This window comes from Marmota monax, unplaced genomic scaffold, assembly GCF_021218885.2.
Source record: "Marmota monax isolate L192 unplaced genomic scaffold, Marmota_monax_Labrador192_F-V1.1 WCK01_AAM20220418_F8-fsc00036, whole genome shotgun sequence".
In the NCBI taxonomy this organism is placed as follows: Eukaryota; Metazoa; Chordata; class Mammalia; order Rodentia; family Sciuridae; genus Marmota; species Marmota monax.
This window is the reverse complement of record NW_026694491.1, coordinates 15,905,083-15,932,870: the sequence shown is the minus strand read 5'-3', so window position 1 is coordinate 15,932,870 and position 27,788 is coordinate 15,905,083. Positions and strand designations below refer to the sequence as shown.

At 35.8% G+C, this 27,788-nt stretch overlaps 1 protein-coding gene across 1 annotated transcript in view; it reads left to right on the top strand.

Moving 5' to 3' along the window:
- Window positions 1–2,864, top strand: part of Tmtc2 (transmembrane O-mannosyltransferase targeting cadherins 2) — a 227,531-nt gene extending 224,667 nt beyond the window's left edge. The window contains exon 11 of the mRNA XM_058571325.1: window positions 215–2,864. Within this exon, the coding sequence (XP_058427308.1) occupies window positions 215–394 (180 nt within the window). The 3' untranslated portion in view covers window positions 395–2,864. The remainder of the gene's footprint in view (window positions 1–214) is intronic.
- The last annotated feature ends 24,924 nt before the right edge of the window (window positions 2,865–27,788 follow it).

Sequence of the window (27,788 nt, the reverse complement as noted above, 5' to 3'; positions counted from 1 at the left end):
CTCCTTAAAGCATAAAGTACAAGGCAACTGTTTAAAATCTTTTTTTTTCTTCCTAGTTATCTTTGTCAGTTTGTAAAATCTGCTAAATTTGCTTGCATCGTATGCTTCTAGAGATGAGGGAATCATTTGCATAAGTGGATGAAGATTTTTGTCTTCCATGAAGGACAGCTTGAAATGGACACATAATCCTTTTATGCCCTTTCTGTTGTTGCAGTATCCGGCTGCTCTGATGAACCTGGGAGCCATTCTGCACCTTAATGGCAGACTCCAGAAGGCTGAGGCCAACTACTTACGGGCTCTGCAGCTCAAACCTGATGATGTCATCACACAGTCCAATCTCCGAAAATTGTGGAACATCATGGAAAAACAAGGTTTAAAGACTTCCAAGACCTGACACAGGAGGACAGAAGCTCATCCTCTTCCATTTTTTAAAAGCTGGCTCCATTAACAGACCAAACTTCTCAGAAGTGTTATGCTAAGATCTCGTTTTTTGCACTTCAAGACCCGAGTAGAGGTCATTGTCACTTCTGGGAGAATTCACTTTGCTATTGGCACAGCCTTTAACACCAAAAAGGGGAACATTGGAAGCCTCCTTGAGAATGTAATTGTTGCCCATAGACTATAAACCAGAGCACTTAACACAGGATCTTTTGACATTCTTAAAGGGGAGGGGGTACTTTGGTTATAGTTTTTTTTTTTTCATTTTTGAAAGCTAATTTTGAAATTATATGGTTCCTTAAACACTGTGAGAGGAAGTCAGAGTGTCTATTCAGCCACAATACACTATTAAGATTGTTAATAGGGAGTGATTAACATAGTGTGAATCACAGTGAGCCTCTGGTTGTCCTAATGCTGCTGTCTTCCGTCTTTGGGACAGCCTGCTTATTGGTTTCTGAAGCTTAGAAAACTTTTTGTTCTGTTTAATATTGTATCAAGACCTGTCAGAATCTGCAGTTGTTTCTCAACTAGTGCACAAGATGACTTGGATGTTGACTTTTTTGAACATCATTTGCTTTTCATGTTCTGAAGGATATGGAAAATAGAGGTAGTCTTTGGAGAGGGGCTAGAGAAGCCTTATATCTGTCAGGCAGGCATTTTTGTTTCAATGTTGTCAATGTTTTCTTTAGAACTGTCCAGTAGAATTCATTGTATTAATTTCTTTTGATATTTCTTTTTAAAATGGCTGTTCTTGGCTAACATGCGTGGTTGCATAAGGATGAGAGAAAGGGAAGCTTATAAGTGTTCTAGTTCCAATAACTAATAGATAGCAGTTAGACAAAAGGGAAGGTATGTGTGCTTCCCAGATTGTGTTGTTAAAAGATCAAGTCTACACAAAGGAGTGTATGATGGTGGTTTCCCAGTTTTTAATTTTGTATTTTGCAAAGAATTATATGAAATGATAACCAATTTCTAATAGATACCTAAACAGCAGTGCAGATCAATATTCAAAGGATTATTTTTATCTTATTTGTTCTTCCTGAAAGGTATCAAAAATGAGTTGTTTTAAACTGCAATAGAATATAGCATTAACCTGTATATGGATAGGTCTTCTGCCACGTGATTTTTCTCAGTTGAAAAATATTTTTCACTAGCAAATTGGGTATTTTATTTCATTACCTGTTATCAACCACTTCACTGATCATTTCACAAATGAAAGACTATAAATGAAGCAGAGAAAAACATTTATTGAACAGTTTTTGACTTGCAATCAAACTTTGCTACTAAAAATTAATTTCATAAAACACCAGTCTGTTATCAACTTTTTATAGAGAAATTAGCTATACGATACCCTACATATTTATTTATTTATTATTATACAGTAGCAGAATAACAAAAAAAAAAAAACTTGATTCATTAAGCCAGTTCTTTGCAACTGAAAATTAGCTTTTTCTCCTTCCCTTTCACACTCCCTGTATATAAGATCAAATTTCCATTAAAGGGAAGCTGGACATGCAAATACATCATATTATGTTTTCTCCTTATTTTATGTATTTTGCTATGTATCTGAATACAGTGGGATAAAGAATTTAAAGTAGTGTTGCTATGGCACTAGTGTTTTTGTGAGAAGGGCAAATGTAGTAAGAGAGATTTTTTTAATGGCATTAATAAGAAGGCCCTCCTGTAATGTGTGTATTATTTTGTAAACATTTCATTGAAGGGCCAAAGTTAAGTTATAACTAAATCACTGTGTTTCCAGAATGATATTTAACGTTTAACAACCACAAACCAATGGTCAAACTGAAGTAGTGGGTTGAAGTGTATGTTTCATCTTAGTGCATTGGCAATTGCAAAAAAAAAAGAAAAAGGAATTTAATATAAGGCTATAAAGATAAATTCAATGTCTAACATTTTTATTTATTTAAGTAGTTATTGACTTATGACAACTTCCTAGTCTTAACATTGTATGTCTCTTTATTGTTATTGTTTTCTTCCTTTCCAACACTTGTTTCTTAATAGGTTCACTGAATGCATAGTAGAGGCACTTCATGTGACTCAGTTCCCAAGTAGCATTAATAATTGGGCTGTGTCATAAAATGCATGGATTTTTAATAACTACATGTCCCTGACACTTTTACTACAGGGCTGTACTTAGTAACTGACCAACTCGGGCTTGGGGGGAGGTCTGGGGGGGGTGTCAGAACATGATCAAAAATGTCTCCGCTCAGGGATTTATGGTGGATTATTGCAGACAGTGCTAAAAATATAGAGCACAAGACAAGTTTACTAAATTAAAATTTTATTTTTTGAGAAGCTGTTATTTGTATAAATTATCAAGATTTGTAGGCTTTCCTTTTGTAGAAATAATTGTTTTATGTGCCAGAGAATTTCAATTTTGTTTTCAACAATAAAGCATTGATAACAAATCCATTGTGTAAGCCTTTTTAAAAGAATCTTCTACATCAACAGCACTTAAACTCTTGAGATTTTTCATGGACCTAGAAAAAAGGCTAAGTAAGTAGAGGTTGAGCATCAGAGGTACATGATTTGAATGTATAATTGATAATGATAATTAATTTCTAGTAATTATAATAATAATAAAATTTCCCAGTGTCACCAGTTTTACCTGTTAGGATGTTACAATAACAAAGTTTTATTTTCTTTTGTTATTGAACCATTGGAAAAAGGTTCTTAGAAATATCATTAAGTGCAGCATAATTGCCGGTGACTGCCTCAATCAATTTTTGGTAAAATTGTCCATATTTATAAGACCCTGGTTCTCTATTCTTGGATGAAAACAGAACTCTGTTCTGCTGAGAAATGTCAGTGAAGCACATTTAGGAGTCAATAATAAAGAAACCTGGGGTCCCAGAGAAGGTGAAAAGTGACAGCGAGTTCCAGTTTGGTTAAAATTGTTGTTCTATAACACTGTGATTATATACTTCCTATTTCCTTGTGTATAGGGTAAAAGCTATATTTGAGGACTTTACTGTATGCTAAACATCCTATAGGGGTGTGTGTGGTTATTTTCCAGTTTTAAAGGTAAGGAAAACAGAGTTCAGTGGTATGGAACAATTTGCTCACTGTCACCAAGCTTGCAAGCGGCAAGCCTGTCCCCAAGTAGTCCAAAGCTCACCCCAAGTAGTCCAAAGCTCACGTGTTCTCTATCATCTGGGCTCTCAGGTACCAGAACTCAGAAGCCAGGAAATCAAGTTGCAACTCTCTTGGTATTTTCTTAGCTATTTCACTTCCACAAATCATACTCTTTGCCTTTGTCACTGCAGATGATTGTGAAGATTAAGAGGTAATTTATAAGAAACATCTCAAAAAATTGAGATTGTCAGAGCCATAAAATATTTAAGTGTTCATGCAGCTAAACCCATTTACTTTTATTCTGGGAAATATAAGGCCTACAAGTTAAGTGATTCAGCCAAAATCCCCAAACCAGTTAGTAGCAACACCCAATACTCTATAAAAAATATCAGTTTATTAACAGGTCTTGGTGTATAAAGTAATTGTATAGTTGATTCTGTTTTTAAATTAATGTCATATAACTTGAATTGAAGCCCTAAACCTAATAAAAGAAGGGACATTTTTCTTCCTTTTCTTTTTCTTTTCCTTTTTTTTTTTTTTTGACATTGTTTCTCTAGCCTAGCACATTGTCTCTGAGTAGACAATAAAATATGCTATAAATGAAAATTCCATCTATTATTTGCTCACGAGCTACTTGATATTTTTTAGAAATCACTTTGTAAAAAGTTAAAATGTGGGATTTCATGACTCTCCATTTGATATTTCCACCAGATTAATAACAGTTTTCATAGTATGTTTCCAGTAAAAAGAAAGAAAATACATCTAAGTCATTACTGTCCTTTCTAAATACAAGAAAAGAACCTGGGTTTCTGTGGATTATTTAAATATTATAATATTTCCAGTTCATTGGTATGGACCTTTGGAACATGATTTTTCACTTAATTTAAATATTATATTCACTAATTATAGAACTTGCTTCCTACCATTTAAAACTTAATATAATGAAATGTTATTTGTAGAAAAATTGGCCTATACGTTGGAACTACTATACATTATGGGAAGAACAAGTCAAAAGGCAATAAAGTTGTACTGATTTAGGCTAAATTTTGCAATAGCAAGGATGCATATGTACTAGGACATTGTCCTGCTGTGTTATTGTGGTTGATTTTCCTGCAGGATCCAGTAAGAGGCACCTTTGAGTCAGCCTTAATGCCATCTGCCATTTCACCACATATTGGCCTTTGGTTGTTAATGGTGTTACATAGACATTTAACATATAATTTTCCTCCTGGAGCACTGCTGGGATTTAAGTTTCTTGTTAACTTGAAATTCCTGTGAAGTTTTTCTTCTAGATTTCTCAAACTCTTCCTCCACCTTTTTCCAGCTAATCTCTGATATTATTGATGTTACTATGCTATTTAATTTTCTGCTTCCAAAGAATGAAGAGCTTTTGTTTAGGAAAAAAAATCCTTTGATCAGGGGGAAAATTATAAATATATGAGACCATGTGATGAGATCATTAAAAAAAAAAAAAAAACCTACAGGAAGCGAAGAAGTCAATATGGTATCTGAAAAAAGTTTCCAGACATGCTCAAAAGGAGAAAGTCAGGTGGGAAAAGTGTAGATGTGGGAGAACTAAATGTAAATTGTCATTAGTCATAAAACTTGTGTTGGAGATGTAGGAGATTTGATTACTGTGAGACTGTGTTCTTTTTGGTTGCCCAATGATCTACCAAATTTCAGTCCCAGTATTGGGGAAAAAGCACATAATAAATAAGTAAATGAATAATATAACTACAAGACAGGATAGAAAATGTTCAGCTAGTTTGAAGTCTAGAACTGGCTGGCTGTCCTGATATGAATATATTCTCTCCTACCTCCTTGGGATTTGATAGGTATATCACATATTCAAAACAAAGCTATCAGCCATTCTTTATTGATCAGGAGAGAATACAGTTCTGTATTTCAAGTAATAGTTTGTGACTTCTAGAAGTGCTTTTTCTAATAATTTTCCATTGTGTCCTTTGATTTTCTATCCTAGAGGATTCACAATGAAATTATTCCCCTGGGGTCTTTCTCTGGTAATATCATTGAACAACTAGAGACTGTAATGAAACTTTTCTAGAATGTACTGAGAGAGAAATCCTGCAATTTCTATCCAAAACAAAACAAAACAAAAACCTCAAAATATCAAAGAATTGAAGTATCTTTTTTTCCAATGGGACACTCCTCTCATAATAAAGATAATATAGTACCACAAAACCAAAATTGATGAAGGAAGGAGGAGATAAATGTGTGTGGCAGGGGGTGGGGAGCAGGGGATGTGAACACAGTGGTTACATTTAATTTTTAACATGGGCCCTTTTCCTCATCTCATTTAACAAGTAATGGGAACATTGACTGTCTTCAGCTTTTAATTCTGCAGATATCACCATACTAAATATATAGAACCAGAAAATAATAGATTTCATTTTTTGTATAATTTAAAATATATTGCTAAGCTTAATATTTATGAACATTTTATATTTCCTTTCCAATAGACTGTTATTCTACAAATGTGCCTTAACATGCAATTTATGAAAATGACAATAAGAAAATTTCACTGGAATTCTGGTATTTATAGTTTTAACAAATGTCCTATGCCACTAAATAGTTTGATATTATTAGATAATATTTTATTAAAACTTAATAATTTTGCATTATATGCTATGGAAGGGTAGCATTAATGTTATTTTATTATATTCTATTGTATTTTTCCCAAATACACTGTTGATAACATTTATAAAGTGCAATTATTCTAGCAAAGTCCATCTCTTTCTATAAAAAGAATCAAGGAAGTTTCTTGGTTAATTTGTTGTAACTTCTGTTGATAGACCTGGTATGGTTTGAATATGAGGTACCCCATGAAGGCTTATAATTGGATTATAGGAACTATAAACTAATAAGTAGATTAGTCCATTTGATGAATGAATAACTTGAATGGGCTAACTGTATGGTAACTGTAGTGGGGGGAGTCACATCTCAAGGAAGTAGCTCACTGGGGGCATGTCTTTGGTTTTATGTTTTTGTCCTTGGCACCTTGCACTATCTCTGCTTCCTGTCACCATGAACTAAGCAGCTTTCTTCTGCCAGTTCCATCATGTTGTTCTGCCATACCTTAGGCCCAGAGCAATGAACTCAGCTGAACATGGACTGAACTTCTGAAACCTTGAGCCCTAAATGAACTCCCTCCTCTAACTTGTTCTATTTGGGTATTTCGGTCACAGTGATGAAAAGCTGTCTAACATGACTCAATTATTGTTTGGGCTCATATTCCAAAATTTTGCTCTGTGAGTGACAGTGAAGATGAGTTAATCTGCTGCTATTTCTCAAGCAGCCAAAAGTGATACTCTTAGAAATCAATTACAACATCAGAGATCAAGGGGGAACATAGATTTGGCCTCAGCACTATACAAATGAGAAAGCAATCCAACACAGCATGTAAAATGGTGAGGTACTAGCTGCAGGTTATATTTCTGCAGAGCCCAGTGCTAACCAGAGATGGTGAAGAATCTCCACTGGAGTAGAGAAGAGAGAAGTTCTGACTAAATTCAGTTCTGATTCCTGGTGTAAGACATAAAGTTTTTATTTTAGGATAAATTTATAAATCCTCAAAGAAACAGTTGGTCTAAATAAAAGTGGAACACAGAATTCTTAGAATAGATTAAACTGTTTACAAGGATCTATTCCTGCCATATAGTGACTGCTTGGTTAATTCTTCTGATCTGTCCATTATGCATCAGAAATCTGGTCCCTTTGCCTTTTGCAGATGATTACAATGTTTTTTAAGATTCCAGTAAACAACTAAATGGTGATTTTTTTTCATGAAAAAAAACCTAATTTGCTTCTTTTTTCACTTGCTATTCTTTATGGAATCAAAGATTTCTGGAAGTTACTGGCTAGTTGAAAGCTCTTCATGTGTCAAAGAGGAATTATAAGCTACATGTCATTTTTTCTGTTGCAAAGTCACAATAGAAAATACATTTGCTATAAGTCTTTATGTTATTAGCTCGTCTGATTCACCGACTTTGTTCCTCCTCTCTGTTATACACATGCACACACACACACACACACCCCAACTCACCATGTGTCTAGGAAGTCCACAGCTAAACTCAAGATCAAACATAAGCATCTGTGCATTTGATCTTCCAAGAGAGGAAGTCATTATGAGGAATAAGACATAATTTGAAATGTTTTGATTAACAGAGGAAATAAAGTGAGAGCAAACCTCTTGTCCTTAGGTGAATGATTTAAATCCACACAAACAAGTTGAGAGGAAATGAGGGCAGATACTTACCTCTCAAGATGTTGCTATAAACACCTTGTATATCTGTTTCACACTGTCCTCCACCTGTCACCATCGAGCTGCTGCCGTGAGTCATCAAATCAATCCTTTACACAGAGCATTTTATCTTTTGTTCTCATTCTGGAAAAGAAATGCCACTTGGATAAAGGAGAGATTTGACATATGTAGATGTGTAGCTCTGTTTTCATGGTAAGTTTTTCCAAATTAACCTTTAAACATCTTTGTTTTCATTTTATTTCATCTTGGAAATTAGCCAAATGACAGAACAATACAGACTCTCTAATACAAAAATCAAAACAGTAATACTGACGAAATTGAGGTGACCACTGGACTATCCTAATTCTATCACCTTCCTTTTTTTTTTATTTTTTATTTCAACTGACAATTTATTCCATTGCTTGGCAACTCCATTGCAACTTGCTTCTTGGAACTTCAAGGCAGTTGGACTCTTTTCATAGAAATAAATCTGAATGAACAGAGTTTTAATGATTTCACTCTTTCATGTACAAGGTGATATTGTTCCTGTTATATATGATTTTTGCATGCAGTGTTTTTTACAGTTTTCAAATGGCTCCATATTTTTATATTCATCTTTTAAAAATCTGATAAATTAGACAGGAGAACCATCATTATCCTCAGATTCAAACTCCATATGATGATTCATAATCTCAGAATATCATATGACTTGCCCACACCCACTATGAAAAAAGGTCTTCTGTTTCCTAATTTTATGACTTCAGCCTAAACCCAGGGCAATGGATAAGGATGGATACAATCAATACATCAGGAGAGTCTTGCCTCTTTTGTTTTTTATTTCCTTAGCCTTTGAAGTCCAAATATGATTCAAAAATGTTTCCATCTGAAAGACATTTCCTCAGAACTGGGGACAGATTCCAATTACATCTCTACGTGGTGAGAAAGATGAGGGAGGCAACCATCATTCCAATGTACCATAAAAGTGACTTAGCTTATGTTTGATCAGTTATTCGTAATTGTTTACCTGAACTGGGGGTTTGATATTAATTGCATTTATTAAAACTCTGTGCCTATTGAAGCTTTCTGTTACTATTCAGGTGTTAGTAGCCAAGTTTGGCCTAATTTCTCCAATCATACTGTACTACAGGATGTCTGGTGCCGTTGTCTAGCTTTCATGAATACCAGGTTCTTGCATCCTGAAGCTCTACACCTCTGCAAGTGCTATTCTCTTACAGCTTTTTCTTCTTTTCATTCTGCCATTTACCAGCTGTAAACCACATACTCTTTTCTTTTATCCACAAGAATCATTTGCACAGGTCTTTGAGTATCTAGCTGGCTTTAAAGATTTCTGGTGGCAGAGTGGTTTTAATCAAATGACTTAAAATTAAATATCCAACAACCCTTTTCTTACAATTCCTCTTGCTGCCCATGCCAACCAGGGTTTCCCATAGTTACCTATCACCATGGATGTTAGCCTATTCTCAGACAGTGCTCTCTTCCATGGTTCACCCCAGTTTCAAAAGTTACTGTTACCCTCTTACTCAGAGCTCTCTAAACCTGTCTTATGATATGGAAAGTGAATTATCCAAGTGTTTTCCAAAAATTATTGAAAACCTGAAAGCCTATAGTCTGTATTTGTCCTTCATATGTGTTTTGAAAAACAGGAGCGAATATTTAGGAAACTAGAGTTGTTGTTTTATAACCTGAATTTCTGGCTTTTCTTGAAATATGGCAACAGAGGGTCATAATTCTGCATGGTAACAGGGAGAGGTAGGTGACTAGCATTTGTTATTCTTAGCTAGGATTTATTTTCATATGTGCCACGACCCCAATCATCCCTCCTCCTCCTTATGCTTGGCCCCCAGAGCATCTGAATGTAAGACTCCCGCTCTAATCAAAGACAGCTCCTTCCCTAATAGGGGACTCTGAAATATGCTGTTAATATATGTCTTTATTATATGGTCTTATAAACAAATATAAGAAGTGTGTAAAATGGTTATTATCTAGTTTTAAAATATTCCAAAATTTCTTTAAGACTAAAAACTTTATAATACTATTTTTTTATTATTTTGAATAAAGTTTGTAAGTGAATTGGGGAAATGAGAGGTGACATTGTGAAACATTATTTTCTTCTCAAGTAGATTTGGAGTCATTAACAGATTCAGATAATAACTGGATCATCAAACTTAACCGTACATTAGTGTTTGGATAATGAATTTTTGTAATTAACCATCTTAGAGAAAAGACCCTTTCCTTATGTGCTATATTCTCTCAGAATAGTTATTTTCCATATCCCCTATCTTGCAACCTTATACCATTTAGCTAGATTTATACAAATTGTTCTAAATGCCTCCAACTACAGAATTTAATTCTGATTGATGAAGACCTAGTTTCAAAGCTACAAAAAGAAGGCTACTGTGGTAACAAAAAATAAAAAAATAAGACAGATGCTTCAGAACATATATATTCTATGTAACCTTTTTAACATTAACTGGAAATAACAAATGAAGACCAATAAGATAGTCCAGATGCAAGAATTTTGCTCTTGAATTTGTTACAGTGAGTATGGTTTTCTTTTGGTTAGTAATAAAATAAATGGTAAACTTTGGATTAATATGATACATATATATGTAGTATGTAATTTGTAAGGTAATTAAAGTTAGTTTACTTAAGCATTTTCTGTGCAGAAGACTATGACATACCTTATTAAAAGTTCCATCAGTTTAGGAATTTCTTATCTGAAGTGTCTGATTGCCCTCTCTCTCCCAAAAAAATGTCTTCAGTAGACTGAACTTGATTAATGAGCTGTTTCATTTTTCACGATAAAGTTAACATTTTTCCTTTTCCCAGCAACACTAGCAAATTACTTGATTAATATCAAAAAGCTCTGATTCACACATAACCTTTGAATAAACAAGTTGTGATACTGTTGGCAACATGCTAAGAGATATTCCTGTAAGTAGGCTATAAAGGAAATTGCCTTTGTAATTAAATGTATAAAGAGGGAGTCTGTTATTTGCTTGCCACAATTTTTTTTTCCTCTTGTAAGTAGAGAATGTATAATGAGATTGGGTCAGAATATCTTTTTCTATGCTAGATTACTATTTACATTCCCTCACTACTCAAAGTCCAGGAAGAAAATGGACATTTATGAAAATCGAATAGTTTCTAATTCAAAATTTCAGGGCTTTCCAATTTTCTCTTTAAGTATGGCAATGAGAGGTAATCAATTCCATGTTGACTGAAAAATATTTACCCTTCCAAAAGATGTTCCTAATAATTAATTACCTAATAAACAAAGTCTGTATACCAGTTGGTCTATAAGCCAGATAAAAGGTCTTTGTATAAGAAAAAATTTTAGTCTAAAGTGGAAGAAAGAAAAAGGAAACAAAATATTCTGCCTTTATCATTTACCAAATACTTGGTATGTCTTATTGCATCTAGAAAATTACAACTGTCCTTTATTACGGCGTGACTAGGTGTCTTTCCAGAATTTTCTTTTCCTTACAGACAACTGTGGGAACACACCAAGTGACTAAGGAATGCAGTCCACCCCAGTGCAAGTGCTGGGGTGCTTTAAGTCTAAGCCAGAGGTTGGCCAGCTGTGGGCTGGTGGGCCAAACTAGACCCTCCATCTATGAGATCAAATGGGTATGTGCATTTTTGAGTAGCTGAAGAAAAAAGATCAAAAGAATATTTTATAATATGTGAAAGTTATATGAGATATACGTGTCCATAAAGTTTTATAAGAACACAGCAGTGCTCAGTCACTGCCTATTGACTAGGGCTGCTTTTCTATGACAATGGCAGGACTGTGTGATTACAACAGCAACCTCATGCCCTGCAAAGCTCAAAATATTTATTATGTAGACTGTTACAGAAAAAGTTTGCCGACCCCTGGTCTAAGCCAACTATGATACTCCTGTCTCTTGCTTTTCCAGGCTCCAATCCAGCTGGCAGTGCCCATGTGACAATGAAACACAAGCAGAGCTCTGCTAGGGGGAATTCTGGAAAGGCTTTGCTTTCTTCACATAAGGTTGGCATCTTAACTCCCCTTCCGGCCTTGAATATGAAAGCAAAGTCTGGTTGTGAGAGCAGCAATCTCACAAGCATGGGGTGATGAATATAAAAGTAAAATCCAGGACCCTGGAGGAAGGGAAAGGACCTGTGTCCCTGATAGAATTGTTAAGCAGCTGGACCCAGGCCAGCCTTACCCCTTGGCCTTCCTGTTATGTGAGAAAAACCAACCCCTGTCTCTAAGGCATTCCTCACTGGGCATTCAGTTGCTTGTGGGCAAATCCCTTCCTTACTAACATGCCTCCTCTTCCTTCACCAGCACAAGACCCATTTGGTCTTGATTTTACAAGGAGAGTGAGGAGACTGGAGGATCCTTCCTGATATTCTTCCCAGATTTTTTTGTTGTTTTTCTCCATAGGTAAAGTCACTCTTGAGTTGGCTCATTAGTAACAAACTAGTGTTCTCAGCAGCATTATCTGGGATTTGGGAGAAATAATTATAAGAACCATCTATTTCTCTTTGTAATTTCAAATAGATCAGAGCTGAAAGACAGCTATGTTGCTGCTGGAGTGTTACCCTACCCTGACCCCATCCCTGTATCCTCCACTTAAGTTAGAGTCACCATCCTCTGTCCTCCCCTAATGCTTAGGTCAGACTATCATTCCACACATGACACCACATATTGGTTATATAATCAGCTCTAAATGTGTTAAGGACAGCAACCAATTCTCACTCCTGTCACTCTAACACCTAGCACGGTGCTATATATACATTACAGGTGATAAAAGAATGAATGGAAAGAAAACAAGGAGCACATTTGTCAGATACAAATACAATGTGAGTTGCACAAATATATTCTTTAGTTTATCAGATATCTATTGAGTGTCTATTATATGCCTTTTTCTGGGTGAGGGGAATAAAGAATAAAACCAGCATCACAATGAAAAACTATTTAATACTAAATGCCATATACTGTTCTGAGTACTTTACATATGTTGATTTACTTAATCTTCACAATACTACTATTAATCCCATTCCATGCGTGAAAACCCTCGGGTTTGGAGAAGTTAAGTAACTTCCCCCAAATCACAGAGTTAAAAGTATAGAGTTGGAATTATGATCCATATCCAGTAGATCTAGTTCCAGGATATTGCTTACATACTTGCTACCCTACTTTCAAGCTGCTTTTTCTAATGCTTCAGGAACAGGGAACATAACATAAAGAAAACTTGTCCTCTACTATGGGACTCATAATAAGATAAGGTGCATGCCGCAGTCCGGCTGCAGCAAAATAACCCGAGGGGTGACGAACAACTTGTGTACATTGATACAGCAGGAGTGAGAGCTGTTTATTGTAGGACAGGAGGGGTATATATCCATTCCACACAACTTATCTTAATTAACGTAAACTAGATACAGCAGTCAACCAATAAGGAATCTCCACACTTAATGGCTCCCTGGCGTTACTTCACAAACCACTCCCCCTGGCAAAATGCCAGGCTCCATCTTGACTTGTTTACAGACCTTAACAGGTGCAGTTTGCATAATGGAAGAAAACACAGGTCGAGGGTCAATCTGCAAGGTTTCAGGTACTGGCTGCAGAAGGTATTGTATAACTATGAGTATATTAATTAACCTCCCTTTGCCTGAGTTTCCGTATTAGCAAATTGGGATCACAATAATATCTAACTCATAGGGTTGTTGTAGGTGTGCATGCATAAATAAAAGTACATAAATATAAAGAGAGTTGTTAAAAATTAGCTCCCATGATTATGGAGGCTCTCAAGTCCCAAGAGATCTATAGTCAGTAAAACAGAGACCTAGGAGAATCATGAGTATAGTTTCAATCTGAGTCTAAGTTCAAGAACCAGGCACAACTTTCAGTTTAAATCTGAGTCTGAAGGCAGGCAAAACCCAAATATCCAGGCTAGAAGACAGCTGAGCAGAGAAAGCAAATTCTCCTTTACTAAGCCTTTTGTTCTATTTGGACCTTCAACATATTGAAGTGGACACCATTGGGTGGCCCCCTGCTTTACTCAGTCTAGTGAGTCAAACAATAATCTCATCCAGAAAGACTTCCACAGACATATCCAAAGTAATGTTTAACCAAATGTCTGGGTAACCTGTGGCTCAATCGAATTGACACATAAAAATTGCCCTTGTAAATTCACCCCTTACCAGTTTGGCATCCATGCATAACTCCTTCAATGATACTTGGTCTCCAAATGAAGACAATTAAAAGGGCATAATTTTGCCTAACATAGTAAAACTACCCTTCATATGGCCAAAAATGCATGAAGAACAGGAAATAAAGTTATTGAGAAAGATATAATCTTATATAACTTAAAATGCTCTGGTGTAATATTAAAAATGCTTAACTACTATGCTATGAAGCCAATACATAATTTATTACATAATAAAGTAAGAGAAAAAAGAAGACAAATATATTTGCTATACATTGTTATATTCATAACAAATTAAGGAAAAAACACAAATGGCAATTAGAGTTCACATCTCTATGACAGGTCACCTAGGCATAGCTGGTATTTATATCTACCTTCTTCCACTATCCAGTCTGTGTATCACTTGCCTTCAGCAAGTACCTCAGCTGGCTATAGTTCTTCACGTGGTAGTGACCTAAACCTTCATTCCTGAAGCGTCAGGGGCTATTTGTAGTCCTACTTCAATTGGATTGTTGCCATTGACCTTCTTCCAGGGCATGATAATACTAAGAGATATCCTAAGGGATCTCCAGTATTCCACACAGACTCCTCTTTATATTTACTGGGGAGCAATAGTCCAATTTCCCCCCAGTAATCGGGAGCAGTCACTCCAGCCAGCAGACTATCTTCCGTCTTTGCCTATTGATTCACAAACATGAGGAGACTAACAGAATCATGTGGTTGCCTTAATTTCCAGCTCAGTGGGATTACTGTCGTGTCTCTTGGTGGAATCATTCCTCACTTTGGTTACTAGGACTTCTAAACCAGTAGAGTAGAAAGTCATAGGAACAGAAAGAAAAAAGTTTTGCTGGTGGGTCACTAGGGGTAATATAGAATGGCACGATACTTTTTTCCACCACTTGAATCCTGAACCTCTAGACCCTGACTCACATTTATAGAGAACACAAATATCTTGCTTTTATTGCATACATGACTATAGCTAGCTAGCTAGCTAGCTAGCTAGCTATATATATATATATATATATATATATATATATATATATATACCTCTTCACCAAATTTCCTTGTCACCAAGTATGAATCATGTCCTTTCAAATCCTGCTCATCCTGCAGCACCACTGGCCAGCCCATGAATTGTTATATAATAGCAGCACATCCAGTCATCTATTCTTCAAGGCAAAGCAAATAGCCAAGTACACAACTTGTATTTCTGCCCATGGGAGGATTTTTCCTTCATCACAGAGATGCCCCAGAAAGAGGCTGTCATGCTGCCAATGTCTACTTTCAGGTGGACATGTTTTACATAACCAGAAGCAAATCTTCTCTTCCTTTGTCACCTGATATAGGAAATTCCTCATGAGGCCATAGGTACAGGATAGAAGAAAAAAGTCACTGAGTAGAAACAACAGGCATTTGGAAGGTAAGATACATGTTGCAGTATCTTCCTACTCCCTTTCCCCATGAATTTAAGATGGTCGTTGATGCTGAGTGATCAAGTGGTTAGATACTTCTATCACACCCATGTCAAAGTTGTAACACATAAAAACATTTCATCAGAACATTCTTTATCTTCTGATCTCTGGATTTTAAAAAAAATGTTTTGTATTACATTGTATTAGTGTTTGTTGACATAAGGAGACCATGTGATGATGGAGAGTCAGGGATGAAAGCATCACAACATGGGAAATATGTCTAATTAATGAAGGAAAACATCTGGTCTTGAGCAGTTTTCCATTGGGTAGGGAGCAGGAGTTTGAACTTGAGCTAGGCCTACAAACATCAGAGGAATGGGCCTCAAAGGGGGGGAGAGCAGACGTTTCCAATGCTGTGCCTCAGCCAAGGCCTGGGGAAACTGGGAGAACCCATGCTCAGAGAATCAACCTTACTAGGACACTAAATGCAAGCATTGGATGTGGAATCAGAAGTTAGAGAAAAGCACCCTGAATCAGAACTTGGATCCAGCCAAACTGTGAATAGAAATGCAAGAGCAAGTCAAGGTGTTGAGACAACTGCTATAAAAAGTACCCAGTGTGTACTCGGGTTTTTCCTATGGACCACAGATTGGCTGTACCTCTCTCCAGATACTCAAGAGACTATGATTTTTTAAAGTACAGAGTGAAATAGAGAGGATAAATAGAATTGCCTGATATTCAAAATACCACAGTTTTTATAACCCTGAATTATTGCAGAGCGATTGTGTTTCTTCATTTCTCTACAGAGCTGAACATTTGTTTATTTCTTACCTATCCCATAAGGAATGAAGAAGATTTTAAAAACCCTATACAATACAAAGAAATTATACAATGGCAATAGAGGTGGAGAATTATGAAAAAGAAAACACGAATACAAATGGAAAATTGAGATGAATAAAAAGGAAATTGTGTTTATTTAATTCCTCAATATTGAGTGAAGAGCCTCAAGAAAAATAAGACAGAAATACATCTTACAATATTTTAATGTGAAATAGCATCAGAATGAGGACTGAACTGGGTTTTCCTGACTCTAGTTTCCTCATTTCAGCTCTGTGATTATCTAACATGTTCATTCTCTTTGAACAAATTGGTTTCAATTTCCTCTTCCATAAAACAACCTATCATTGCTTAATGAAAATAGCCAGAGTTAAGATTCAGTAATCTCTAAGTCTTCCTTTGCCACTTGACCTTGGAAAATTTATTCAACCTTTCAAATCCTTAGTTTTTTCATCTGTAAAATGGAGATAGTATAGCTATTTAAAATATAATATACATGATACACTCAACAGAACACTCTTACTACATTTGAAAATATTCTATCATAGTAGCTATTAAAAATAAGATGTTTAAGTAAGTGCTCTTTTTGGTTTCATATAGTTCAAAAATTCTGATTCCTTAAATGGACTGTTTTCTATGAAATTTTAATAACTGTTGCCTTTCTCTTTTTTTTAATCAATGTTTGCTAGAAGAACTTATCTTTGAATCACAAAACCGACTGTATTCTCCACATAACCCAAGTAAAATAAATGCAAACTGACCACAAACTGACTGCAGAAGTTTGTAAATCCTTAGAAACAAATGGGCTAGAGGTGAAAAGCTTTGCCTTTATATCAAACAGTTTGAGACAAACACTTAAAACTAAAATACTAGTGTAAAGGGAAAGTATGTAAACCTTCTCTATGTTCCCCCTCCCATTCTATTCTGCAACAATAGGAATTCTCTTAAGAAATGACTTGGAAAGCCACTTTGAATCAAAAAAAAAAAAAAAAAAAGTATGACAAAAAGATAATTTGTCAAGAGTATCATTGAAGAACAACAATATATTTTTTTTTGCTTTTGGCGGGGAGTGGGTATGGAGACTTTCTAACATAGTGGGTAATCCTGGTATTTGGCTGCTGTCAAAAGGATAGAATTGTGGATGGGTTGAAGACAGGAGACACATTTACTAAAAACCTACAAAGTCATAGAAGCTGTTAGAAACTCAATCTGCTTTCTCACTTATCCCTTCAAATGTAGTTCAGTCCTTTCTAATTTAGCAGGAGAGAACCAAGTTTCAAGAATTTCAAGGACTGATAGGATTCAATTGCTGCTAGATAAGCAGCTATACCATCATTAGAAAATGAGTTTGAATATCAAATTTACACTTTTCCCCTGCTTGTCAGGCTGAGAGAAAATTCCTTTTGGGAAGCCAGCAACAAACCTATTTCAACAAGTCTTGGCTGCTATTTATCACCAACAGGATAGCTGCCATTATCATGATTAGAATGCAAAGTATTCAATTGACCATGCACAGAGAGGATTATGCATCTGTTCTTTTATCTCCTTTATCTCCTTGGGGTGCCAAGGTGAGGAGCAGGATAAAATAATCTGAAGAAGGATACAAGAATTCCTGTGGATGGCACCTTGCTGTTCCTTTCTCAACTTCCCTGTAGAGAGGGGAGAGGTTACTGATGACAACAATGTAAAAATACCTTGTACATCATCTTTTTATAATTCATAAAGAACTGCTGTATATATGTATTATATTTAATATATGTGAATATCTATGCACATTACTCTACTAATCCTCATGACTTTAATTTATGGTTGTGAAGGGGATACTGAAACACAGAGATCTAAAATGCTAGGAACTGGCAGAAAAAAAAAACAAACAAACAAACACAGGTCTCCCAACTACTTTGCATTACAATTCCAACCCTCCCTAAAAGACATCTGTCTGTTTTAATAAAATTTGCCAGTTTCATAGGGGAATTACAAAGCCTACTTCCTCTTTGAAATTAAGATCCTTTACTCTCTCAGAAGAAAGCTTCTATATCCAAAACATAATGGCATAATAATGAGATTTCCTGACTAAATCAACCATCTCTACCTACCCTCAAATATTACTTTACTTTCGCTTCCTGTGGTATCCAAAGTATAGTTCAACAAGAACAGTAGGAGGTTGGGAGGGCATGGAAATTAGAAATTCAAAAAGGTTGAGTAATATATAAGAATAAGTCCTTATGAATAGTGAAATTGTGGTTTAGAAAAGCTATCTTTTTGATAGAGCCCTCAGGGTGGAGAGAAGTGACCCTGTTACTTGGAAACAGATCTGGAACTTTGAACAATTTCTCCCTTTTTAGTTTCTTTTCTTTAAAAATGTGTGATCCTGCTAAAATAGTCCTTGGCGATTGAATATCCATTGAACAAAAGGCATAGATGGCATTCTAAGTACGTATGAGACACCGAAAAAAATTTTTTTTTAGATGCAGCTTCTCTGATTCTAACTAATTATATTCCTTCACTGATATTTTGAGAACAGCACAAAGTATTTATTGGAGATGAAATTAACACGTACCAGCAGTTTGGTATAAGAAATAACTGCTCTCCACCTTGTACTGCCTTACAATAGACGAGAAAGAGTGCTGTGCAAACAGGAAAATCCCTTTTGGGATCCAATAAATTGTGTAACAAAACATCATCTTTATTTCTTTATTGAAGAACATCAAGAACTAAAAGTGTAGAAGACCAAACCCGTTCATCACAGATATTCAAAATTATAGAAGTGAAGAAAAGAAAACATTCATGGCAATGATTCTGAACTAATACAGAAACTGAAACATTACTTGATCTCAAATTACTTCTTTTAAATCAACTTGGGAAATGACATAACCATATTTAATTCCTCTGAGAAGAATTGTACAGTTCCAACCATCTGCTAAATTAAGCAGAGTGATTATAATGAACATTTACAACAGACCTGATACAAAAGGGGATAATAACTTTATGCATAAAACAAAATCCTGGGAGGCTGCTGCAACTTGAAAATGAAGATCAAAACTAGGAGAACGAATTTTTCAGTATATACCCACTGTAGGGGTGGTGAGGGTCAAAGTGCAATATAACATTTCCTTTGATTCTTTGTTTCTTTTTAGGAAGAACTGCCACCAGATTCTGTCAAGCTGCCACTCATCATAATTCCTTTCTACCATGTCTCATCAGGCCTCTAGGTTTGGGTTTTTGTTTTGTTTTGTTTTGTTTTTAATTTCCTTGTTCTTGATGGTAAGTGAATTTTGTTTCTTATTCCTTCATTATCCCTGTCTGTACAGATGAAAACTTCAACAAACCCTTTAACAGATGTAAGACCCGTCAATTGAAAATAGCCCTTCACCAAAGTATCAGTAGCGTTGTGAGATGGATCATTAAGTAGTTGTTTAGTGTTTTCCTTTTTTGGTCTTGAATGTGTGTTCAATGTTTCTGCAGGGTTTTTTTTTAGGAGTGTTTCTACCTCCAGAGTGAATGAGATAAAATAATAATGATGATGATAATGATGATGATGACAATGACAACGTGTACTTGGCTTTCCTGACATGTCTCTGCCCATTTGTCAATCAGGAAATTTATTCTCATAGCACAGGGTTACATTTCTATATATTAGCAGGGATTCCTCATCAAAAATAAAAAGGACATTTATGTTGGCATATAGTTCCATTCAGAAAAAATAAAATTACAATTTTTTTTCTTTCACTTTAAAGGCCAATAAAGCTAATATGGTAGTGGCACTCAGACATCTGATAAACAACTAATTCATGTTTTAGATTTTCAAAGATATGGTGGTTCTAATTATGTTGCTGCCCCATTGACAGAGGATGAAAGCCTGATAACGGGCAACATTTGTCTCCTTCTTTCTGCGCACAGTCACCACAGTGAAAAATATTATTTATGAGTCTTTGAAATAGCCTTACTCATGAAATGCCTTCACTGTACTTTACAGTCTATGGAATAAAGAGGTCTAGAAATTAATCAAAAGCACCAATTACTGTAATTATATTTGTAGATATGATTGATAGGGTAAATTCCACTGAAAATTCAAATAGGGTCTCCTACTCTAGCAATATACTCACATATTAATTTGCTAGAATTAAAAATTGTAAGATTACATAATATTTAGGCAATCCTAGTGTGTTTAATAAACACAGAATTCCTAAATAGCATGCCTTCCCTCTATCGCACTAACTGTACCTAGTGGAGTTAAAGACAAGGTTTAACAAGGCTTCTTTTTCTTTTCTTGGCATTGGCATATATCCATATGCGATTTTAAAGGGATATTTGAATTATTTGTTTTAAATAACATTGAATTTCTGTGAGGCACAAAGACTCTGAGAAAGTACCTGACTATAGTTCCTCCACCCTCCCCATCCATCCATCATTTATTTGCTCAACAAATATTTCTTAAGTCACTACCATGTTCCAGTCGCATAATGAACAAGAAAAATGTATTTTTTTCCTTCATGTGGCTTATAGTCAAAGTACACAAGACAGAATATTGGTGTAGACAAGCATATTGGAAAGGATGATTAGTGGCTTTTGGCAGGCACTGTTTGATTCAGCCAAGTGGCAAAGATTTCTCTTCATTGTGGTTCCTTGTGAGACAGGATCCTAGGCACATGGTCTCTTAGACTTCCTAAAGGTTCCTTCCTTCTAACTTGACTCTGACACAGAGGCCTCCAGATCTAAAGAGCCACATGGGATGGTTCAATGTATATATTTGTGGTGCCCTTGGAGGACAGGAGCCAGGCATAGATGATGGGGCACAGTGCTAAGGACAGGGAAGTGTGTGGTGAAAACTCTGGAAGTATTCCAAAGAAATACAAGTGGATGTTATTTTTGCTGAAAGGTGTAGTACTCCTGCAATCAAAAATATGTTGAACACGATTCTGCCTGTTTAAAATGAAGACTGTTACTTTTACTCTAAATAAGGCTATATAAAGAAACTGTGAATGCACATTGCCTGTAGAGGAGAAAATGGGTCCAAATACTGATCCTATACATTTCTGGAATCCATAGAAGAAACACTCATTTGGGATTTTTGCCTCTTCCCTGCGACATTGCCAGGAACTTCTTGAAAAGCCCACAGACGTCCATTCCCTCCCCAGCTGGGGATTCTCTTGCTCTCCCCTTCCCTGTGGTTGCAAATATAGCTGCCTTGGGGTTGAAATACAGCAAAGAATTTGCCAGGAAACAAGCATTTACAACCTACTTCAATGTTTATATACTAACAATTTTCTTTCTGCCTCGGCTTTCCCAATGGTTGACCCATAATGAACTAGCTCTTCAATTTTGAGGCAATATTTGCACTATTTGAAGAAGAACCAGGTTCATACCTGAGTAGATCTTCTGGAAATGAATGTATTCAATGAATTATTTATCAAAACTCTTGGGGATATAACTTCTGCCTTGACAATAACTTTAGCTCTTGAGTGAATTATAGGGTCAGGATATTGGCCTTAAGGAATGTCTGAGGAGGACAAGCAAACTAATATGTTTTATAACGACACTCGGGGAAGGGCAAGAGAAGTGAGACAGTAGGTTTAAAAAACTACCTCTTCAAACTGCTTATACCTTCATTATCAATGCCAGGTTTATGTTAAAAAAAATGGCATTCTGGCCATGAAATAATTAACACAAAAACAAAAACAATCATCTAAGCATGAGAATTCTGTCAATTCAGTGGTTTGGGATCAGAGAGACAAAATAACCCATTTTTCCACAATCTGTTTAAGGGGAAAGAGAATGTGTTTATTCAGCTCTGTATATACCCAGCATTAGTGAGTGTGTCCTTAGGAGGTCAATTACTGACTGTGACTGCAAAGGTACTGAAAAGTTTGGGAAAAGATGCTTTTATTAAAACCTATAAATTGTTTGCAAAGTTAGATATCTTTTTGCCTTGGATCTGCTTTATTTGAAGATCTAAAACACTTCACATTTCTGCATTTTAAATGAAACTCATAGCATATATCTGTTATATCCAGCTCTGCCCCCTCACATGGAATTGTGAAAATATTTCATATATTTAATCTTCATTTTATGATCCAGTGACAAATACTCAAGTGTTTGCATGACAGGGCAGCAGCAGGAGTAACAGTTCTTCATTTCTGTCACTTGCTGCTAACCCACTCTGTGATAAACTGACCTTCTCACAAGGGCTTGGAAATCAGCTCCCAGCAAAGTATTCCATGCCACCACTGAGGTCTCTTCTCTGATTGCCACAGCGATGTCTTCCGCTCCTTAAATGTCTAGCATTTGATTTCAGATCTGATTTTTCCTTCTGTGGCTCAATCATTGTAGGTCTAATTCCTGTTCATCCTGTACAAACTTGACACCAGATGTGAAAAGCTGAATTAGCATCAACTAAACCACATGCAGTTACATGTGTGACAAGGCCCTGCTGTTTTATGCCCTTTGTATCTGGCAGATCTGTGGTAATGGGATTCATGCTTTATTAATTTTTAAAATATTTCATACAATTTTCCCTGGATCTCACAGGGTCTCTTGAGGGCTAGGCACTATGCTGGAGGGTCCAGCATCCCCTGTCTAGTACTTCTCACAAATATTTTCTGATACTTTCATTCTTGAGTGACTATTTATTGAACACCAATATGCTAGACGTTGTGCTGAGTGCTGAGAATAGAGTTTTGGGTGAGACAGACGCAGTTTCTTCCCTAAAGGGTCTGAGAATCTAATGGTGGTAATAGATAATTAATCAACAAAACAGATAATTAATCAACAAAAAATATTTCTTGAGGAAACAATTGTAACAATTTTTGCTGCATAAGAAGTAAAGAAGACTTCATAAGAAAGTATAACAAAGGGAAATTAAATAACTAGGGGGACTAGGTACCTAGGACAAAAGGAATACTTCTTTGTTTTGTGAATGTTTCTTTAATATGAGGCAAACTTGAACATGTTGAAATGCTGCTGGGGATGAGTAAAGGTGGGATGCTGCTCATTTTAGTATAAAGGAGTAAAAATAAAGGTCCTGTTCCTCTTGGATGTGGCAGAGTTTATGGTTTTTTATGATTTTCATTATTGTTATTTAGGCATCATAAGAGAAAGTGCAGAGAAAGAGAAGGTAACCAATGAGTGAGTTTCCCCAAGGAAGGTAGAACCAATCCTAAACATCCATTTCAGTAAAAAACAATGATTTTTTACTGAATTGATTGCTATGTATAGAAAGAAAGAAGCTATTTCTTTGGGATGCCAAAGGGTCAAAGGATTCCTAAAAAAATAATGCTAAACTGAGATCTAAACAATGAGAAGAAATCAAATAAGTAAATGACTATATGAAAAATTGGAGTAAAAGCAATAGTGCCTCAGGCAGAGGGCCATGCATTCCCAGAGAGCAAACTTTTGATGCCAGAGAAGATCTGGAAAGCCAGTGAAAACTGGAAAAAGCAGAGCCTTATAATTCATGATAAGTGGCTTGATTTTTAGGTAATGAAAAAAATCATTGAAAATTCTACTAAGATATTTTTAATTATAAAATATTCTAAAAGCACAAAATCACGTAAAAATCATATATAAACATCTCTGTAGTTGTCTCCAAGTCTCATAGTTTGCATTTCCTTCACAGTTTTTGAAGAAATCTTTCATGTCAGCTAATCAGCTACGTCCCTTCTTCTTTCCTCTCTTGCTATTTTTTCCAGATAACTACTATCCTGCATTTGGAGTATATCATTCCTATGTAATGATGCAGTATCTATTGAAGCTCAAAATGTGCAATCCCTGTGACCTTGTAATTTGTCTTCTAGGTATCTATTTTAAAGAATCTCTCACACATGTGCACAAGCGACATTTTCAGGAAACTTAATCATAGCATTGTTCCCTGCAGTGAAAAAGTGGGACAAATGTAATAGCCCTCAATGGAGGGATGAATAAAGAAACCTTGGTTTAGTCATACAATGAAACACTATTCATCTGTTGAAAAAAAAAATGCCTTGGAACTTATGAACTGATGAGGATAACATTAAAAAATAAGACGTTTAATTTAAAAGGCTTGTTGCAAAGAAATAGGTAAAATATATTTCATTTATATAAATTTTAAAAACATAAACAAATACTATCTATTATTTATGGAAACAAATATAGGTAGTAAGCATAGAAAAACATTGCTGACTTCTGATTAGGGAGCTATGTAGTAGAAATTGTGTTTTAATAGCTCCGTCTGGCTTTGCTATTGAGAATACATTCATGAGGGGAGGTCAATTAGGATTAGAGAGAAAAGTATACAGATTTCATAGGAACTTAATAGATTTTTTTTTCTTTTTTAGGATATCATATTTGGCTCTGAGGGCATGAGGGATGGGAAGGAATCATGTGATACTCAAGTTTCTGGTGTGAGTAGTTTGGTCACCTCTGCTTCTATTTACTGATGTGGGACACAAAGGTAACGTGACAGTATAAGGAGTTGGATGGAGGCAATAACTACAGCATTTGAAAAATTAGTTTGGGTAACCCCTCAGCTGGAGAATTCATGAATGTATGGGAAAAGTGTTTGAAGTTCAATGTTGAATTCTGGAATTTGAATTCAAATCTGAATTTGAAGTCCTCAGAATGTACTGTGAAAGGTAATTAAATTAGAGTAGATAAAATTGATTTGATACAGTATACAGGAAGAGAAGAAATGTGGCATAGGACTGAGCCTTGAGGGATTTTGTTCAAATAGTTTGGGAAGGAAAAGATACAAATAGGCAGGAGCTGGGGGACTAGGTACCTAGGACAAAAGGAATACTTCTTTGTTTTGTGAATGTTTCTTTAATATGAGGCAAACTTGAACATGTTGAAATGCTGCTGGGGATGAGTAAAGGTGGGATGCTGCTCATTTTAGTATAAAGGAGTAAAAATAAAGGTCTTGTTCCTCTTGGATGTGGCAGAGCTTATGGTTTTTTATGATTTTCATTATTGTTATTTAGGCATCATAAGAGAAAGTGCAGAGAAAGAGAAGGTAACCAATGAGTGAGTTTCCCCAAGGAAGGTAGAACCAATCCTAAACATCCATTTCAGTAAAAAAACAATGATTTTTTACTGAATTGATTGCTATGTATAGAAAGAAAGAAGCTATTTCTTTGGGATGCCAATAAGTTTAATGGGAAGTGAAGGTGGAAGGTTTTTATGTTTGATTGCTTCTATGGTTTTCCTGAAGTAGGAGGTGAAACCAACCATCTGCAGAGAGAAAAGGAGAAGGGAGAGATTTTGAAGTTTTTGGAGAGCTGAGTTTACAATAGTTAGGGAGAATTGGAGTTAATCTTGGCTAAGGAAACAGCGTGGGCTTTCTGTTACAGTTTAGTTCCAAGTTGAAGTTCAAGATTGTGGATATATGGTAGTGTTAATCTCCTTGGACCACACTTGTGTATCCACACTCTGTTCCCTTTGGATTAATTCTTTCGTAAGAGTCTCTTCATTTCCTTCTACAGACAAACTACCCTCCAGATGCACCACACATGTCTGAATGTATACTGAATATAAAGCGTAGGTCAGCCTCCTGGAGCATCCATGGTTTCCTTAATCTATGTCCAGTATAGTTGAGAGAATCCTATGGAATGGTAATCCTCTGAGGCTCAGTGGTCACTGTGTCCTAAGCATTCCTGGACTTCCATACTTGTGCTTCTTTATGACCTGAAGAAAGAATTCAGCATTTCAAAGCTCTCTATAAATGACAACGTGAAATCAAAGAGTTAATATCTTTCAATAACACTTTATATGGTGTGTGATATGGGTCTCGTCAACCCCGTGATAGAAATAAAGGTTCTGTGCTTCTTGGATATGGCAGAGTTGATGGTGTGCAGATTTTCATTATTGTTACTTAGGCATTGTCTTGATTTGGGAAACATTTATGCAGAAGTCTGAGACTACTGAGGAGTGTCTTATTATGGTTACTGTGGTCTGATTTACTCAGCAGTGTATTGACACACATTTGCTTTTCCATATATTCAAAAGAACCAATGTTTTCTTTTTGAAAGTGACTTCATCCTCCATCATAAATGCCTGTACTCTAAGTCCTGGTGAGAGAATTCCTTGGAAACCAAAGAACATTTAGTCATTTGGTGTGTATATGGGTTTTTTTTTTTTCCCTCTTTAATTTATGAAGTCCTTTGAGTGAGTAAATTAAAAAGCGGTGTGTTAGTATTTCACATTTTGTAACTTTTGAAGAGAAAAATTTATTTCATAAGCAAGTTTGTAATCTAAACAGTGTTTGTGATCTTCTGTGAAACTCTTGGTTACATGTCTGCTACACAAACGAACTAAACCATTTTTACTGGATTTCAATCTGAATTTCAGAATTTCAACATAGAATGATGACGAGTCCTGGAGTAAGAAAACTTGGGTTCCAGTCCAAACCCTGATACTAATAACTATAACCCTGAGTAGTTCTTTGTCTGGATCCCAGTTTCCTAACCTTTGAAAAGAGGGGTTTTATTAGGTGATTCTCAAAACACTTTCCAGATCTTAATCTCAGTTTTAGTAGTTGACGCAGCTGTTTGGCAGTACGAAGAAAGGCTGAGCATTGTAAGATTATTAATTCTCCTATGGTACAATTAAAATGTGAATGTTTAAGCATAGCGTTTAAGTTTATAGAATGTGTTCATCCATACATACATAATTCAATAATCAGTACCAGAAATTTGGGAAATAGTGATGAACAAGAAAACGTGTCAGTCCTCAGCTGGTTCACACTGTTGCAAAGAAGACAAATGTCAGCTAATTATTAGAATAAATAGGCTAAAGGGTTGTGCAATAATATCTACACCTCAAAACTCTCCTCTTAGGATAGCTAACCTCCTATGTGGGCTTTACACTTGGCTGTGTTACAGTTCTTCAAAGTGTACACATCTTAGGTTGAACAGTTAACTCTAGTCCTTCCTTTCAAAATCCATTTCTCCTTATTTTTGTGAATGACAACATAATTCACCACTTGCTCAAGTCAGAAACCCGAGTCTTGTGTGGTTTCTGCCTCTTCATCACCTCTGTATTGAGTCAACTGGCAAACCCTAATCAAACAACAGTTTTCAATTCCCATGGTTATCACTCTAGTCAAAGCCACCATCATAGTTTCCCTGGATTCCTATGAGAGCCTCCTTCCTGTTCTACCACTCCCATTCTTACTCCATGCCAATCTATCCCCAAAGCAGCTAAGAACAATCTGTTTGAATACAAAACCAATCATGTCACCTCCTGAGTCCAGGCTTCCATTGTCTTCCAACTGTATCTCAAATGAAATCCAAATGACATGATTCACTCCTTCCTGTATCTTGTATCTCATCATGGTGCTCGCTCTACCTCTTGACTATAAATCTTGAGCCAGGTGGCTTAAGCTCCTCCTACCTCATGGTCTTCAAAAGCTGGTATGTTGCTCTAGCGTATTCATCTCTCTAATTTTACCATGGCTGGCTTCTTCTCATTCTTCAAGTTGGAATTCAGATATCGTATTCTTGAAGACAGCTTCTCTTAGCATCCAAAGAGATGGAATTCCTCACTTTTTTCTCTTTCATTATAGGCATCACAGTA